Source organism: Mastacembelus armatus, chromosome 3 (genome assembly GCF_900324485.2).
Source record: "Mastacembelus armatus chromosome 3, fMasArm1.2, whole genome shotgun sequence".
NCBI classification, from domain to species: Eukaryota; Metazoa; Chordata; class Actinopteri; order Synbranchiformes; family Mastacembelidae; genus Mastacembelus; species Mastacembelus armatus.
In genome coordinates, this window is record NC_046635.1 from 27,896,464 (window position 1) to 27,914,065 (window position 17,602).

The following is a 17,602-nucleotide window of genomic DNA, read 5'->3' on the forward strand; positions in this document are numbered from 1 at the left end:
GCCATCGGTCGCTGCTCATGTGTTTGTACTGAGGGCTGATGTGGAGGGGGCAGAAAACCTCTCACCCCAGTCCCTGTGCGCATGGACGACTGTCTACTGTCTGTCTCACACAGACGTGTCTCAGTGAGGTGTGTGTGAAAGGTCAGGTGTGTTCACCCAAAACAGTACACATAAAAACATCTAAGGCTGAGAGTGAAACTACCGTCTGCTGTTGATAAGCAGTGTGTTCAGTAAGTTTGGGCTCAGATTCATGGACTCGTTTGAAGTGGAACCACCTACGATCCGCTGAGGATCCACTGAGGACTGAGGATCCGCTGAGGATCCACTGAGGACTTGAGAAGAAGCAGCAACAAACCAGCTGTTCGGGATCTGTGTGTGCAGACTGCGCACTTTACCGCTCCCTTTGGCTACAATCACGATTATTCCGCTGCACTTTTCCAAAGACTTGCCTTCGTAGTGTTTATTTTCTAACTTTATTATGGTTTGATCAGCTGTGTATGCGCAGAGCAGCTGGGCCAGTCACCTTTAAACAGGCTATGCGCGCTCCCGCAGCCGTGATCACTCGATGGGAGCCACTTTTCGGCTCAACACCGTCCAACTTGGGCCATTCTCGAAAACGTTTACACCTGAATTTGTGCGTAAGAGGATAGCCCTTCCAGGCCGCGTTTTCCGCGTTTTTTTAATTATTTATTTCCGTGTAAACTGCAGTCTTGATATAAAAACACTGATGTTCGATAATTTAGCCCTGCGTTGAGGGCCCGGGGTGCACTGCGAGGATTTTAAAGTCATCTCAAACCTCAGTGTTTATCCAGCGACATGGCTCGACCACGGCCGCGGGAGTACAAGGCAGGAGATTTGGTTTTCGCTAAGATGAAGGGATACCCGCACTGGCCGGCGAGGGTGAGTCTGGGATGCGGCCGGGCTGGGAGCGCAGGGAGGCGGGGTTGATTTACACAATACAGCCGCTGCTTTGCTGGGGAACAGGGGGGATGCTACGGTGCTGGGGCTGACTCCACACACGCATTTAATCTGCGTATTTTAGTTGCTGCCGACCAACGCGTCTTTTACTGTTTTTCCGCCAGGTTGAGTAAAAAAAATACACGTTTTAAAACGCGAGAAAAACGCAACATTCATTGCCTTTAGTTTCCCCGACACGTTTTCTTCCCCTCTCGGCTCTCGGCTGAGTTGTAAACCAATTTTTCGCGTTAATCTTCCACTAATTAGCCCAATGCGTGTTTTTCACCTAATGTTTACAATTAGCGGTCACCTACGGAATAAACGAGCCCATAGTTGACCTCAGGTAACCCGTAGCGGGTCTTTTCAACACTACTATACATGCACAGGTCTTATTTCTAATGACTGATATTATGCACTACACTATAGCAGAGTGGCCTTAATTCAGCAGCGCACATGGACCAACATGTTACTGTTCACCCAGGCTCCATTTGTAACCTCTTACTAGTTACTGCGAGCATCTTTACCATTATACTTAGTTAGGTTTACTTTCTATGTATGATGGGATATGAGCCCACAGCAGCCACGGGCCTGTAGTCTTTCATAAGTCAGACATTAACAGGTGACTGCAAAGAAAACTGGAAATATCAGCACTGGGGGGAGTATAATAAATATTCAGTAACAGTTTCTCTCTCCCTGTCCTGCAGATTGATGAGCTTCCAGAAGGAGCTGTCAAACCACCTGCCAACAAGTACCCCATCTTCTTCTTTGGGACCCATGAAACGTATGCAGCACTGGACCTACACTCATGTTGTTCTAGACAGCAGCAAGCCTATGAATCAGCAAGTAGTCAAGATGTCATTTCAGGACTGGACTAGCCTGTATAGAAGCACAGCGTTTAAAAAAAACTATAACCAGCATACAAACACATTGACATATAGATAAAATACACAAAGAGTCAACATACAGGAAAATGCCAAAGTGGATTGGACCAAGACGCCTTTACTTACTTTAGTTTGGATGTATTTGTAATTTGTTATAAACTATTTGAAATAAGCAAATTAAAGGATTTTGCAATTTACTATTGTAAAGCAGTTTTGAAACTTGCTTCATAATTTTAAAGAAAAAGTTTTGTGCTTGTCTTTTCATGTGTGAAATCTGATTGATCGCAGATCAAATCTGTGAAAACTTTTGAATGTTTTGGGCAAAAAAGCACCTGTGGTTGTAAAAGACAATAAGAAAAACAGTAATAACATTAACAATCCTTGGAATAGGATTTTTGCTATTGTTTTAGTTTAATACCCGTAGTGTCTTGGTTATAAGTCACACAGCAGCTCACATTTTTGGCAAAATGTAATATCCAGTTATTTTGTATTGAGACTGTTTTAGTAATAGCAGTAGTTTTAATAGTAAATGTCTCTTCCTGTTCCTTAGTGCATTCTTGGGCCCAAAGGATCTTCTGCCCTACAAGGAGTATAAAGACAAATTTGGCAAGTCCAACAAGAGGAAAGGTTTCAACGAGGGTCTGTGGGAGATCGAGAACAACCCCGGAGTCAAGTTCACAGGCTATCAGGTCAGTCAGTTTGATGTGTGTGGTTCAGAGCGAAGACACTGGAGAAAACAGTAGAGATGCCAGACAGGCTTGATGCTCAACAGAGCCGCATTGTTGCTTTGCCAGAAGAACAACACATGAAAGGGCTTTTCAAACCAGAGAAAGTTAGAATTCATTCGTCTTAACTTGGAAGCTTTTAAAATTGAGGTGATAGTCACTTGTAATTTCTGCTGTAAGTTTTGCTTGTTGTTTGGACACAGGCCATCCAGCAACAGAGTTCGTCAGAAACAGAAGAGGGGGGAAACACTGCTGATGGCAGCAGCGAGGGCGAGGAGGGAGACTCTGTTGAGGAGGAAGATGACAAGGAAAAGCTGAAGGTAGACAAGACCGGATCAAAACGGAAAAAGACAGCGGCCTCCAAGGTACTTCGCTTCATCTGGTGAACATACTAACACAGAAGCCATGACACTTCCGGTATAATAGGAACACTGAAGATGTTGAGATAATGGCAACCAGCTTGAAAGTAATGTACACTACCAATCAAAAGTTTGGACACACACACTTTACCACTGAATTGAATGAGAAAGTGTGCCCAAACTTTTCAGTTCAGAGAAAAGATTGTATTCATTCAGAAGCAGTCTTTGCAGCATGGACAGTAGAGGTCATGAGCTGTGTATTATTTGTGGCACAGAAAAACCATGTTTAACGGTAAATACATGTTTAAAATGACAGTGCCCAAATACAAGTTAAAGTCCTGCCTTCTTCTTGGTGCCTTCTCTTGCCTCCCTCCAAAAATCTTATGTCTCTTGTGCATCTTTGCTGTTTAAGTGTAAATAATTATCCAGATGGATAACAGCGCACACAATCAGATACTTTTGGAACGTGAACTTCAGAGTATCGTGCTTTCAGTATACTATATTTTCCCAAACCCAACACTCTGAGAAGAACTGTATATCTGTCTTATTCCCCTGTGCCATAGTGGACCATCCGAAAACTATTAAAACACAGCACTAATGGTCCAATAACCAGACTGATGCACTGGGTGATGTGTTCCTTTATTACCACGAAGACAGACTCTAGTTTATTTTGACTCAGTCCCTGTGGAAATACTCAGCAAATGTAAATGTTTATTCCTGTTTGTTAAACTGTGACGAGACTTTTAAGGGAAGTCGGAATATACAAAGAGAGAAATTGTTTGTTTGTTTTTGAATTTTCATGGGATTTGCTGCCAGTAAGAAAACTATAAAGTGATGCAGCTTTAGCCTTGAACATACTGCATATGTGATGCATATTTCCAGAAGGACATTTAAAACCTGTGAGCAGCTGATAAACAAAACACTGAGTCTTCCAGTTAAGATAATCGAACGCTGGTCTGCAGCTTGACTTCGTGTCATCTCTCCATGTTTCATTCATCCAGACTCATTTGTTTCTTTCTTTCTGCCGTTCCCTTCTATTTGACCTTGCCTTTATTTTTGAAAAAAAAAAAAAAAAAAAAATCATGGAGACTTGCTGCAGAGCTGAGCACTGCCACTGCCACAGTGTGTTACTGTATTAGTGCATAAACCATTGCTGCTGTAAATGGAAGCAGGTTGAAAAAGTCACACACATCCTGCTCCTCACTTAGCAACCACTGTTGCCTAGCAACTGGGCCCCATTACACACAGCACGTGGTGCATCCGAAGGAATGTGGCGCTGCTGGAGAGCGGTGTGCAGATGTTGGTGTGTGCTGTCACATCACTGAAACACTGTGCATGTGGTGCATGTCCATGAGGTAACTGGACTCTCCTCAGCTAAGGAAAGAATAAAATGTGATCTTTGTGTTTAAGAGGGGGGTGTGGGGTGGGGCGGTCATCTAGTCGTTAATCAACCATCCATCACTCCCCTTTCAACTCCGCCCCCCTCACATGTGCACACTGGTGAAATTATTGAATTTTAAAATGGAGCTGTGGAAGCTTTTAGCTTTTTATATATATTTGATGACTGATGCTTGTTTTTTTTTTTTTAATGGTTTTATGGGATGGGTTGTACTACTGTAACAAGTGCTGCTGGTACAACAGCATTACCTTACTACTTTAAAATGGGTTGGTAGTTGAAATCAGTAATGATTTAGTATGAAAGTTCATAATTAGAGGCCTAATCAGTAATTTTTATAATGGTGACTGCATTATTGTTATCTATGTTCACATACATAAAAGATATTTGAAGAAAGGAAAAGAGAGTTTTTTGAGTAAAGACAAACTTATAACTCATAGTCCACTGACTGGCTTTGTCTGGGGTTTTCAGCTGCATCTTACAGTCTGCTTGTCAGTTTGCTTGTAAGTGAAATATGTCCATCACAACTGAGCATTCACTAATCCTTGGACAGTATTTGTAGAAAAGATAGCTTCAGTTTTAGGCTTTGGATTTCTCAACATGGTAAAGCGGTCTGTCTGTGGCTGAGAGACTTATTCAGTATTCTTGGAGTTGTTGTGCTACTTTGAACCATCCATCATTAGTCTGGCATTGTGCAATGTTGTGAAGTAACGTTTCATTATGTTGGAAGTGACAGTAGGTTCATGTTTATTTACTTCTGTGTAATGAAAACATGGTACATCATGAATTATTTTGTTCTGACACATTAATTCACTGTAATCATTTAAAAACGTTTTAATGCAGAAATACTTTTATTAATGTTTGGAATTTAGTTATGTATCATCGCTGTGTGCACAACACCGCATACCTTGAGACTGCCAAATAGTATGAATGGTTATTGTTCTATTCCAGTCATATTGTTTTCATCTCTTTGAGGCATGATTTGCTGCTACTTACATTTTCTGTGTGTTATACATTCAAATTCTGACAGTCAGCCAGTGTTTCTGCTTCCTGATCTGTGTGTTTGTGGCAGAAATCCTCCAAGCTGTCGAGGATTTCATCTGGGGAGGACGACCTGGAGAAGGATGGGAAAGATGATGACCAGAAGAGCGGCTCAGAGGGAGGAGACCCCGACAATGACATTATCCAGAATACCACCGACAGTAAGGTGGGATTCATAAACCTTCATGTCCATCACCCTAATCATTTATTGGTGTGCATGTAATCCCTACTGGTGTGCATGTAATCCCTATTGGTGTGCATGTAATCCCTTGATTCAAGTCTCACTGTTTTTGAGGGGCTTACTAATTTTTCTACTCTGAGATTATTTTAATATTCTGCTGTTTTTGTGAACATTGCAAAGCAGTTTTGTAAAGAGTTGTGTAAAGATGAATTTGCAGTACAACTAAAGAGCTGCTGAAACCCATCTGCTATAACCAGTGTAATGAGACATTACTTTTCATAAGCCACTGGTTACTGCTACTTCAAATCTACATACAGTGAAAACTGTATGGGTTTTGGTACTGTTGCATTAGCCTTGGGTACTTACTATTGAAAAGTTTAGGGAAGTGGCTGTGCGATGCTTTTTATGAGAGGGAGAGAAGTTGATGACACATGCATTTGGTAAACAAATGACTTAGTCCACACACTGTAACTGATGCCTGTGAGAGAAGGAGTGGGTGTTTTTCTGGCCACAAGAGACAGAAATTGTGGCTGCAGTTAAAAAAAAAAAGCAATGGGGGAGCATGTTGTCAAGAGACAGACTAATCCAGAGACATAAACAAGCTCTCAGTGACACCTCATTCGTGTTAAACACTGTAATGTTTGTAAAGAAATCAAGAAATCATGCAGTACCTGTTATATGTTGTAAATATCATTTAAAATACTCCAGTTTAAACAGACACTTGAATGTATTTTCACCTGCAAAATTAAACTTTATCTTAATGTCACCACAATAAAACACTCAGATATATGTTATTTCAGGTTTAAGTTATTTGTTCACACACGGGGTGTGCATGTTTTCATAAATATGTTAGTTCATTGTGTTATTCAAAACATTATATGTAAATAACAAAATGTTCTGTCACTGCAGTTACTATCGTCACTCTGCTTTCTACTAAGTTAGTTGATCAACTGTTAGTACGTTGATCAAATTTGATGACTAGTAATCCAGCCAATAATGCTAACAAACTGTTTCTTTATGATTGTGCCCCCAGAACCAGCTGCTCATAGAGGAACATTAAGTGAAGAAAGCACGAATGGGAAATCATTCTGTGTAGACAAGATGTTAGAAAGTTGAATCTACAACATGATTTCCTCATCAACACCATCTACTGGCTGCCATTTTCACCTCCACCTTTCTGTTGGACTTCTCTTGTACGAATGATGCACCCATACTGATACTGCTATCAGTCATCATGTGGATACCAGGGTAAGACTGGGCATTATGTCACACAGTTTTCCAAACTCAAACTACATGTCTAGGGCTGTGTCAAAAATCCAAGCAACTCCTTTGTCATCTTGAACTGTCTAAAATAGGTTAAGATTTTTGATCAATGTCTCTTGATGCTTGTAAGTGTATATTGTTTGGATATTTAATGGGGCACCAAATACTTGCAGACTTTTATTTTGCTGTATTGGCAACAGTTAGGAGTTGTGCTATGTTTATATGAAACCTTTTTAATACCAGGGTGATAGTAAAAGCCCAGTCAGAATAAAAATGTTTTAAAAATTGTAAGGTACACCCCTTGCAGAGTAAAAATCTGCTTAAATATAGAAAACGTTTTCAAATTTTAAAAATACACAGCAAAACTACATGATTACAACGAATGGTAAATATCCAATGCATTGTTGGCAGGTTATACGGGTTATTTTTTAATTACATTTCTGGTGAAATTATCATTTTTGTAGATTTACATTTTATTTCATTTCTGTTAAATATGGCATTTAAAGGTCTGATATTTACTAACTGAACTGGCTGCAGTGGCCAGACTGCCCCAGGACATATGGCAGTGGGTGAGATGCATCTCAGAAGCCTCAGTGCAGCATGTTTGAAACTACCACAAATGTGTTTCGTTTCAGCTTAAGAAAGAGGATGTTTAGTAGCAGAAATGCATTTTCTGTTGGTGAACAGCTGAATGGAAATGTAAATTATGAAAAAACCTGATGCTAAGACAACTTGGGTAAAAATGATAAATAAATAAGTACAGAATCCTTTTTAATGACAGTAGCACTGCTTCTTTTGGTTTATTTAGCAAGCATGCTATTTAAAGAAATCTATTAAAAAGGCAATAAAATATAAAGAAAGAAGGAAAATGGCACGGGTGCAAAGGCTTTAAATTATCAATATTACCTGAAGACTGTGTCGCTATAGGTAACTTAATAAAACAATAATTAGCCCTTATTTTATTAAATCCAGGGAAAAGTCTAAAAGTCACAAACAGGTTGCGAGGTCATTAGCCTTGTCTTCACCTTTATCTAGTCTTGTGTGATTTTACTCTTTTATTCTAAAAGCTTTCTGAAATCCTAATCTTTTTGTCACCAAAAAGCTGACAAGCAATTATCTACAACCCTCCCAACTCCAGATACTGTATATTTCTGTGCTAGGAAACAATAAGATTTTACTTCCACCTTGATTATTGTTGAACAATGACTTGTCATATTTGCTCAATAGATCACTTTTACGGTACTTCTTGAAATCTTTGTCACAATAAAACTACAGTATTGGTGCATCTCTGCTCTGTATGTGACACAATACCATCATGTCTCTTTAAGGGCAGATGAAACAGGGGTTGGGGTGGCTTGTGTTCTTCCCAGTACTTCATAATCACACAGTGTAAATAGCCATCAATCAGTATTTATACTGGCCCTTGCATACATATCTGTATGTATCACTCATGGTCACCTGTCACTGTGTACAAATGCATTTGATAAGGCCTCCATATATATATATATATATACTCTTCTACTGTCTATGATATATGTTGGGTATTGCGGTGTACTGACCACTCTAGTTGTAGCTTGAAATAGCCTTTTTTACAAGGATAATTATGGGAGGGAATATTCACTAACTGTCCGGCGTTATCCATCATCACACTATATGTTACTCTTTTATGTAACCAGAAAAAGATGAATGGAAATACATAGATAAACGTATGAAGTGTTGTGCACAATTGGGTTACACATTGTGACTCGATATTAACTATATCTGTATATTTTACTTTTGTTGTAGAATATAGGACCACTATTCTACTTGGACTGCTCTAAGTAACAGCTCATCTTTTTATGGAGAAGTGATACATCTGTTCTGTGTCTCTGTGAAATAGATCACTGTATATTTCAAAGCTTTTTATAGTGGCATGCTTTACTGTACTCCAGATCATTCTTTTATGAAAGTGTCCATTGGAAATCAGACACGTGTTGGTATGCAATGGACTTGAAAGAAAAAGAATCCACAGTCCATGTTTTTTTCTGTTGCCTTGTCTCAACGTCTAAAGCTGATGTGAAACAGCGCTGTGAAGATGGTTTTTCATCTGAAACATTGTGAAGAACATATGGTGTGATAATGTATTTTGAACAGGCCAAACCAGTTTACGTACAACAATGACACCTGACTGCTCTTTTAACTCTGTGTCAGTTGCCTTTACTTTGCTTCCACTATTATTGTCATGAGATATAGAACTATTTATTTTTTGATGATAGCTGATTAAGGCGACTTCTATATGTAAACTTTTTTTTATTTCATTAAAATCTTTGTTATGCTTGTATTTGAAACATGTTTTGCATTTTCAAAGTTTGTAATTTACTGTAAAATGTTTTTGCTGTTTATGGAGGAGACTTTTACTAAATAAACTCATTGGAATGCAGATTACGGCTGTAATGCTCATTACACCATGAAAAACATTGATATGTGGTGAAAAAATGGAGATAAATGGAACCACTGGGACAAAATCAGACCTTGAAGGTGGTGCCACAGGACAGGGTGTATTAATCAGCTGTACTACCTAATAATATACTGGTATTTTTCCTGAGCATATAGCATAAGAATGTACAGCGGTGGTGGAAGAAGTTCTCAGATATTTTAGTTTAGTAAGTACAAATACCACAATGTAATAATACTTTATCACAAGTAAAAGCATGCATTAAAATATTAATTAGGCACACAAGAATTAGCAGCCAAACATACTTCAACTTCAAAAAGTAAAAGTGGTCAATGGCACATTTGGCTTTAATTTATATTACTGGATTAATTACTGGTTAGAAACTCATCAGGGGCCTTTCTGTGTGGAGTTTGCATGTTCTCCCTGTGCTTGTGTGGGTTTTCTCCAGGTACTCCAGTTTCCTCCCACAGTCCAAAAACATGTATGTCAGGTTGATTGGTGACTCTAAATTGCCCATAGGAGTGAGTGTGAGTGTGTGAGGTTGTTTGTCTCTATGTGGCCCTGTGATGGACTGGTGACCTGTCCAGGGTGGACCCCTGCCTTTCACCCAAAGAGAGCTAGGATAGGCTCCAGCAGAGCCCTGGGACCCTGGTTAGGAATAAGCGGGTACAGATGATGGATGGATGGATTTTGTATTAATTAGATTCTGATTCTGTAGCTAAAAAGTAAAATATTTGCCTGTGAAATGTAATAAAGTATAAACTAAAATAAAAATATTCATATAAAGTACAAGTAGCCTCCTTCAATGTTTTAAGTAGTAGACTATAGTACCCGAGTAAATATTATGGTCATTGATAATAGTGGAACTATTGGCGCAATGCTGCGCAATTTGCGCAGTCGCCGCGCAGGGTTGACGCTCATGTATATGTTCGCGTTGACGCATGCGCGGTGGGTACGAAGTAATTCGGCGCTGAAAAGGAAGATCCGTGTTTTAGCAGTGACACAACCAAAGCGTTAGGAGTCAGGTTCAGCAGCTGCGTTGACCAAAACGGCGAATTCACAGTTACCGTGACCCAGCACAGAGTGTGGACCATGGCAGATAAAGAAGGTAGGTTTTTAAAGCACCGACCCGTTTCCCTCATGTGCCGCTTTAACTGTCAGGGCTGCTAGCTCGGCGTGCTAGCTTCTCAAAGTCCTACTCTGCTGCCTGGAGCCAGCCTGCGTGCTCGTCGTGCGTTTTTAAGAGGCCGTCACATCAAATAGCTCATATGTGTATTAGTCTAACATTATCATATCAATCCGCTAGACTGCGCTTATCTCAACTTAAGAAACAGTTGTTCTTGTTACGCCGCTATAAAAGTCCTTTCATCAAAACAACGTTAGTGGGTGCTATCGTGCCACAAAGCCCCTCTGAATAATGCAGACCTATAATACTGCACATAAAACCACACGGGCTAGGATTATTTGTCACACTAGTGATTCGGTATTAGAAAAGGCTAACAATTAGCTGTTAGTTTCTGATTCATGCGTATGTGAGGGGGAAATGCGTAATGTTTAATGTTTTTCCTAGTGTATGACGATGCAGTGGAAGAAAGGGTCATCAATGAAGAGTACAAGATTTGGAAGAAAAACACACCTTTCCTGTACGACCTGGTGATGACTCATGCACTAGAGTGGCCCAGCCTTACCGTCCAGTGGCTTCCAGATGTTGGCAGGTATCCACATGGTCTGTAAATCTGTTTAGACCTGAGTGAATCCGTTTTGCTGCAACATGCAACATATTGGAGTTCGTATGTGTTTTGAGCCTGTGAGTCACTGAAGCAAATATACAGTGGCCTCAGAAAGTGTTCAGACCCTTTGACTGTTTGTAGACTTTGTGTTAATTTTGACGACATTAATTTTTACTAAATAATCATAATGACCAGTGTACAGGTGTAAACATGTTTGTAGAAATGTTGCAGACCATTTGCTGCAGCACCACAAATTATCTTTGTTTATACAGGGTTACACCATTAACACTGCATGTGAAGTAAGTCATTATAGCTTATCTTTTTAAACCCTAAAATCTTTCCTTTTATAAAAGCTTGTGTTATTGTTTTGTTTTCACAGTGAACAGTCTTTGACCTGTCTGAAATGCTTTTGAAAGTTTTTGATAAATTCACAAGCATTATTAGAAATACCATTATTTATTATTATTTGTTTCCATATCAGGCCCTAATGAAAGACAAAGCTTTCTTTGCCACCGAGTACAGGTTAAACTTATGTTTTGTAGACCGGAGGGGAAGGACTACACAGTCCACAGGCTTGTTCTGGGGACCCACACATCAGATGAGCAGAACCACCTTGTGATTGCCAGTGTCCAGGTACCAAATGATGATGCTCAGTTCGATGCATCGCACTACGACAGCGAGAAAGGAGGTAAATACATCAGGAATCAGTAAAATGCTTTTCATATATATCCTAATATTTGATTGATAAGCTGTAAATCTTCCTTTAGGTGAAGAAGCAGCACACAAATATAATCTTTGTTAAATGAAATGTTAAGTTGCTATTTTTTTAGCAACCAAGAAATAATTACTTTAAACCAAAAAGCAATACTTACCTGTGCTACCTTGTGTTTTCAGTCTGAATTTTATGGAGCATTTTCATAAACAATTAAAGTGCCCATGCCCTGTAGAGGAGCTGCATAACATACATGTATGTGCTTGTTCACATGAGCTACACATACAGTAAGCAGTAACAATGAATCACCATCAGTGGTCAAACAGTCCACAGAATACCATTTCAAAATTATTTTACACAAACTCCAGCTTAAATAACATCTGACATCTATATGCTGAAGTTGTGTTTCTCTCTCTTCCAGCAGGTATGTTCATGGTTAGCCAGCTGTGTGTTGGTGTGCTGAAGGCTCACTGCTGTTTTGGACTGTTGCTATAGGTGGTATAAGTATCTTAATGTGGACACTGAACATTTAAGGTACAGTTCCAGTTTATATCTCAGGACATGCAATCTAGCATACATTTCAGAATAAAGCCTTAGTAACGATGAACTACATGTTAGTGCATCTCTGTTCCATCAAGTGAGTTCTCTGATTTTTCTCTGACGTGTTCACTAGAACAAATGCTTGTTCTAGTGAACATGTCATGAAGCACAATTTTGTTTTACGTCTGGATAAAGAACAATATGGGCAGTGTAGCCTTTGGAGTCTTGTAAATATTGACTAAACCTCCATTATCCGAGCAGTAGCAATTATTTCTTATTAGCCAATTATGAAGCAGCCAGCTGCCTAATGTGCATCCCTAATAAAATAGACTAAGTGAGCACTCTCAAAGAAAGATTGTTTGCCTGGTGTCCATTGCCATCCTTCCTACAGTCTGATTGTGGTCTTTTATCAGAGTTTGGTGGATTTGGTTCAGTAAGTGGGAAAATAGAGATCGAGATCAAGATCAACCATGAGGGAGAGGTGAACCGAGCCCGCTACATGCCCCAGAATCCCTGCATCATCGCCACCAAGACTCCCACCTCTGATGTGCTGGTCTTTGACTATACTAAGCATCCGTCTAAGCCAGGTTGGATCACTGCTGTGCTTATATACTCATGACTACATGCATCATAATCCTCACACTCCAGGGAACCACAGAGGAAGGTGAAGCCACTATGTATTTGTGTGTTTCAGATCCCAGTGGGGAGTGTAATCCTGACTTGAGGCTGAAAGGTCACCAGAAAGAAGGTTATGGCCTTTCCTGGAATCCCAACCTCAGCGGCAACCTCCTCAGTGCCTCTGATGATCATGTAAGTGGTAAAACCAACAGGGCCTTGATTTACTGGAGGAGAATGTGCCAAAAAGGAAAGATCCAGTGGTTTGGTCCAGCTATTATAGACTGTTATTTTCTCAACTTAAAAAGAGTAGATGTTTGTATAAAAATACTCATCTGGGTTTTTTCCAAGATCAGGATGACATCTTCAAATGTTTTTTTTGCTGGACCGATGATCCAGAATCAAAAGATATTCATGATATTGTGATTATATTACAAAGGTCCGTTTGAGAAACTAGAACCAGAAAATACTTGGAATGTTTGACACTGTTATGCAGATCTTTTACCCAGAGCTATGTAAACTGTGACCCCACAGTAGTGATGGATTCATAAGAGGCTTCCATAAGCACTGAATCAGTATGAAGTAGTTGTGTTTAAAAATGGTTCACGGTTTCAAAACCTTTCATCCAGTCAAAAATGGCGACATCTGCTGGACAAATCCTTGATATTACTTTTTCTATAATATTTACATGAGGGACGTAAATTTGAGACCACAGTGAACGAATCAAAATATAAGTGAACTTAATGCTTCTATTATTGTCATTCTATGACGAAACCAGGTCATTTTTAAACAAACTATACAACTTTGTTTTTACATTTTGTGGTGGAAGGAGAAATATGTCTTGTGTTTAAAAACCTGTTTAAATCAGTTTAAACTCAGGTTAAATCAGTGACTCAGTGCGCTTTTTACATCTCAGAAACAACACATGACTTTTTCTGTCTGCTAAAAATCAGGAAACTATTATTCACTCCTTCAGTGTAACTGGGTTGTGAGTAAATATGGTTGGAAATCACTTTTTTGCTACACTCCTAAAGTACTTGTGACTGTGCTCCCCATTTCATTCCTCTCCAGACTATCTGTCTATGGGACATTGGTGCTGGCCCTAAGGAAGGGAAGGTTGTGGATGCCAAGACCATCTTCACTGGCCACACAGCAGTGGTGGAGGACGTGTCCTGGCATTTGCTGCATGAATCCCTGTTTGGCTCAGTGGCTGACGATCAGAAACTAATGATGTAAGTGGTTAATACAAATGAGCGGTCTGTCATCTGGTTGATAATTTAAAAACTGCTTATTGCTAACCAAATATATCTTTGCTGCCTCTGACCCTCCTTTATCTTGCACCAGATGGGACACTCGATCCAACAATACATCTAAAGCGAGCCACGCAGTAGATGCTCACACTGCTGAGGTCAACTGTCTGAGCTTCAATCCCTATAGTGAATTCATTCTAGCCACTGGTTCTGCTGATAAGGTATAAAAAAGAAACAAAATACATTCTGAACTCTGAAATGATTGTTCTGATTTCAGGCTGAAAAGTTGATGGAAATGTTTTTGTTTCTATCAGACTGTTGCATTGTGGGATCTTAGGAACCTCAAGCTGAAACTCCACTCTTTTGAGTCCCACAAAGATGAAATTTTCCAGGTAAGAACATACGTTGGTTTGAAGTTTTGAGCAAACACTGTAAATGCCATTAGTGCAATTTATAGTCCAGACTTGTTCCTCAGGCTTTGTGCTTCATCACATCCAGTCTGAATTAAAATAATGGGCTGTAAACTGCCCCTTAACATCCTCAAAAGTGGAAATGCCCTGTTAGTACAGTACACTACTTTATTGTATGGATCCATTACAAGACTCTAACTCTGTGCTGCTGAACAAACCTTCCATTGACCTGCCACTGTTCAATACATTAGGTACAATGGTCTCCTCACAATGAGACCATCCTGGCCTCCAGCGGCACAGACCGACGCCTTAACGTCTGGGATCTCAGGTAAAAACTGATGAGTACAGTTTTTCCATAGGAAGTGTGATAAAGGAAGAGTTCCCCTACGAGTACAACAAATTTCTTTTGGGTGTTTTTTCTGGGCTGTGATCATTTTTTGATAGCGTGTGACTGTTTGTTAATAAGGCCTCTGATTTACCAAAGGATTTACTGTGGTGCTACAGATTGTAATCAGATGCATCCAGTTTGCTTGAATTATCCTTAATGTGTCCAGAACTTGACCGAAGTTCATTTGTGGCAAATTGATGAAATAGGAAATGAAGTTTCTGATTTTTTTTTTTTATTACATTTTTAAAAATTCATGTTCACTTTGTTGTTAGGGATTATTTAGTGTAGTAAATTTGCTTACAAAGTGTGCAGCCAGTGAATGAGTACATTCTGAAGTCACTGTGTGATATGAGCAAAATAAAACTTCAGAAATTTGCCCACACAGACGCTAAATATGGGTTTTTAAAGTTGACATACAGGATACTGAAGGACACCTGTGACCCATGGAAGTTTTTGTTTGTTTTTTGTTTTCCCAGTAAAATTGGGGAGGAGCAGTCGGCAGAAGATGCTGAAGATGGCCCTCCGGAGCTGCTGGTTAGTGATACTCTAAAATCAAAATCACTGAGTGATTTTATTCAAATTCAGCTTCACATCTTTCAGTCATATTGAAGATCTTGTGTGAGCAAAAAACTTCCTCTGTAATTTCCATCAGTTCATCCATGGTGGACATACAGCCAAGATCTCTGACTTCTCCTGGAACCCCAATGAACCTTGGATCATCTGCTCCGTGTCCGAGGACAACATCATGCAAGTCTGGCAGATGGTCAGTGCACTTCTTTCTGTTTCTTTCGTATCAAAGCCAGTAGAGCACCAGGCCTCAGAGTTTACGTAAATCTTGATTCTCAGATGAGCGGTGTTCCTGGTGTTGAGAAGATACACCCAGTCCTCCAGCTGATGCCATGATAATTATCCAGAGTAGTACAATCCTGAGTGTTAAACAGCACTGTGCTGTGTTTTGGTGTCCGATGATGAATAATGATAGAGTTTAAGAAAACATTTGCCTGTATCCACATGAAAATCCATGGATAATCCTTAGCTCAATACAGCTAAATGGTAGGCAGCTGTACTGTTGAAAGAAAATTAGGAGGCCATTGTTTTCCTAATGCTCCTCAGCTTCAGTGAATGTAGTTCACAGCAAGGTGGACTGATGAGCAACACTTACATTGTTAAAGCTAATGATGTCTGACAACCAGTAAACACTTAAATGCTCTCCAGTTTAGCTGCTAAGCTAACATTAGCTTCATAGATTGAGAGCTACAAAATGCAAAGCCCTCCTCAAATTGTAAGTCTTGTTTTTTAAAGAAAGTGGCATGTGATATCTTTTGTTGTACTTCTAAATTAGTGCTGTGATCAGGAACATTGTACTGAAATTATCAAGACAACGTAAAACACAAGGGTTTGTTTAAAGGTTTTGTATTACTTAATTAGGAAACAGGGGAAGTTAGAAATAAAGCCTGTTTTTTCCTGTCGTTGCTTGCTAAGGTAGAGGCTTATCTACTAGACAGTGTTGGTCCAGAAGTGCCTGCTGTTTGTCTTTACTCACTGCTTAAATACAATTTAAGACGCCCTGTGAATTGGTACAGAAGTGGGAATATAAATATTCTCCTCGTGATTCCAGGCGGAGAATATCTACAATGACGAGGAGCCAGACAACACCCCAGCATCGGAGCTGGAGGCTCAGGGATCATAACCGAGCGCTACAAAATCTCTGTCCAGGCCCAGATCCTCCACCCATTCCCTGAGCTCTAGACCCAGCCTGGCCTGGTCTGTCCCTTCCCTCTCTAATCTCAAGTGCAAAATGAAAAACCTTCTTTCCACACAGATGAACAAAGGGGAGCATTAGAGACACCATGGACTGCACTCTTGCTTACAGATGGTCGGATTCAGTGTCGTCTTGCTTACACTTCACTATGGCCCAGGTTCCCAAAAAGCACATAAGCACTTGGTCTCAGATAAGATTTGATATGTTGTACCTGCTCAGGTGATCTCCAGTGTCTGGGGAAGTGGGATTTTGTAGTGAAGGGGCTTTTAAGATTTAAAGAGCAGAAAATCGTTGTGTTTCAGGTCACTGCAAGTTATTAAAACTAGTACATTTTAAAAGGGCTCATGCAAGGAAAACAGAAGTTTCTTCCTATTTGACTAGTGAATAGCCAGGAAACCACTAGATAATATGCTGCCCTGAAGGTGTAAATATGTAACAACCTGGACAGTAGATATTCAGCACTGAAATGTTTTGGGGAAAATTGAGCTACAGTTCTCTATACTCTATTGTGCGATTGTAAAAGTAACCATGCTGTCCAAGGAAGTTTTCTTTCATACCTATTTTTCCACCTGTTCTACTAATTGCTGTTGTTTGGTATAATATCCTATTTAATGGACATACCCCCGCTGTCCTTTAAAAAAAAACCCATCCCCTGCTGTTTGCCTTCTCTTTCTAAGGTACATTCACCTTGAGTTAAAACTGGGAGTGAATTACTGCACTTGAGGGAAATGCATTTTTATTTTCCTCTCCTGTTCTTTACATAATGTGATAATTACCGTGTTTTGTTTCCTGCACCACAAACTGCAATAAAACCTGTGTAACTTTTTCAAAACTAAGTTTCTCATTTCTGTAAAACTTACATTTCTTCAAACAGCCTACAAGGCTGAACAGTATTAGCCTTTGTCGAGAAATCTTGAAACATATCTCGAAATAAAGGCCAAGACTGTTCATACAGCAG

The 17,602-nt window shown here is 39.7% G+C and overlaps 2 protein-coding genes across 3 annotated transcripts; both read left to right on the forward strand.

Annotated features, from left to right (window-relative positions):
* Window positions 1–617: 617 nt before the first annotated feature.
* Window positions 618–9,183, forward strand: hdgfl3 (HDGF like 3). Its single transcript, XM_026293712.1, has 6 exons — window positions 618–900; window positions 1,662–1,738; window positions 2,389–2,527; window positions 2,767–2,928; window positions 5,391–5,525; window positions 6,574–9,183. Exons 1-6 carry the CDS (start codon window positions 817–819, stop codon window positions 6,598–6,600), a joined length of 624 nt encoding a protein of 207 aa, XP_026149497.1. The 5' UTR covers window positions 618–816; the 3' UTR covers window positions 6,601–9,183.
* Window positions 9,184–10,191: 1,008 nt separating this feature from the next.
* rbbp7 (RB binding protein 7, chromatin remodeling factor) lies at window positions 10,192–17,288 on the forward strand. Of its 2 annotated transcripts, none has more exons than XM_026293166.2 (12): window positions 10,192–10,345; window positions 10,808–10,952; window positions 11,510–11,655; window positions 12,630–12,806; window positions 12,914–13,029; window positions 13,906–14,066; window positions 14,179–14,305; window positions 14,399–14,476; window positions 14,746–14,822; window positions 15,359–15,416; window positions 15,535–15,645; window positions 16,501–17,288. In XM_026293166.2, the coding sequence occupies exons 1-12, from the start codon at window positions 10,330–10,332 to the stop codon at window positions 16,570–16,572; spliced, it is 1,284 nt and encodes a 427-aa protein (XP_026148951.1). In that variant the 5' UTR covers window positions 10,192–10,329; the 3' UTR covers window positions 16,573–17,288. The 2 variants fall into 2 exon arrangements, with proteins under 2 accessions (XP_026148951.1, XP_026148952.1); XM_026293167.2 differs by having other exon boundaries at window positions 12,633–12,806.
* Window positions 17,289–17,602: the final 314 nt, after the last annotated feature.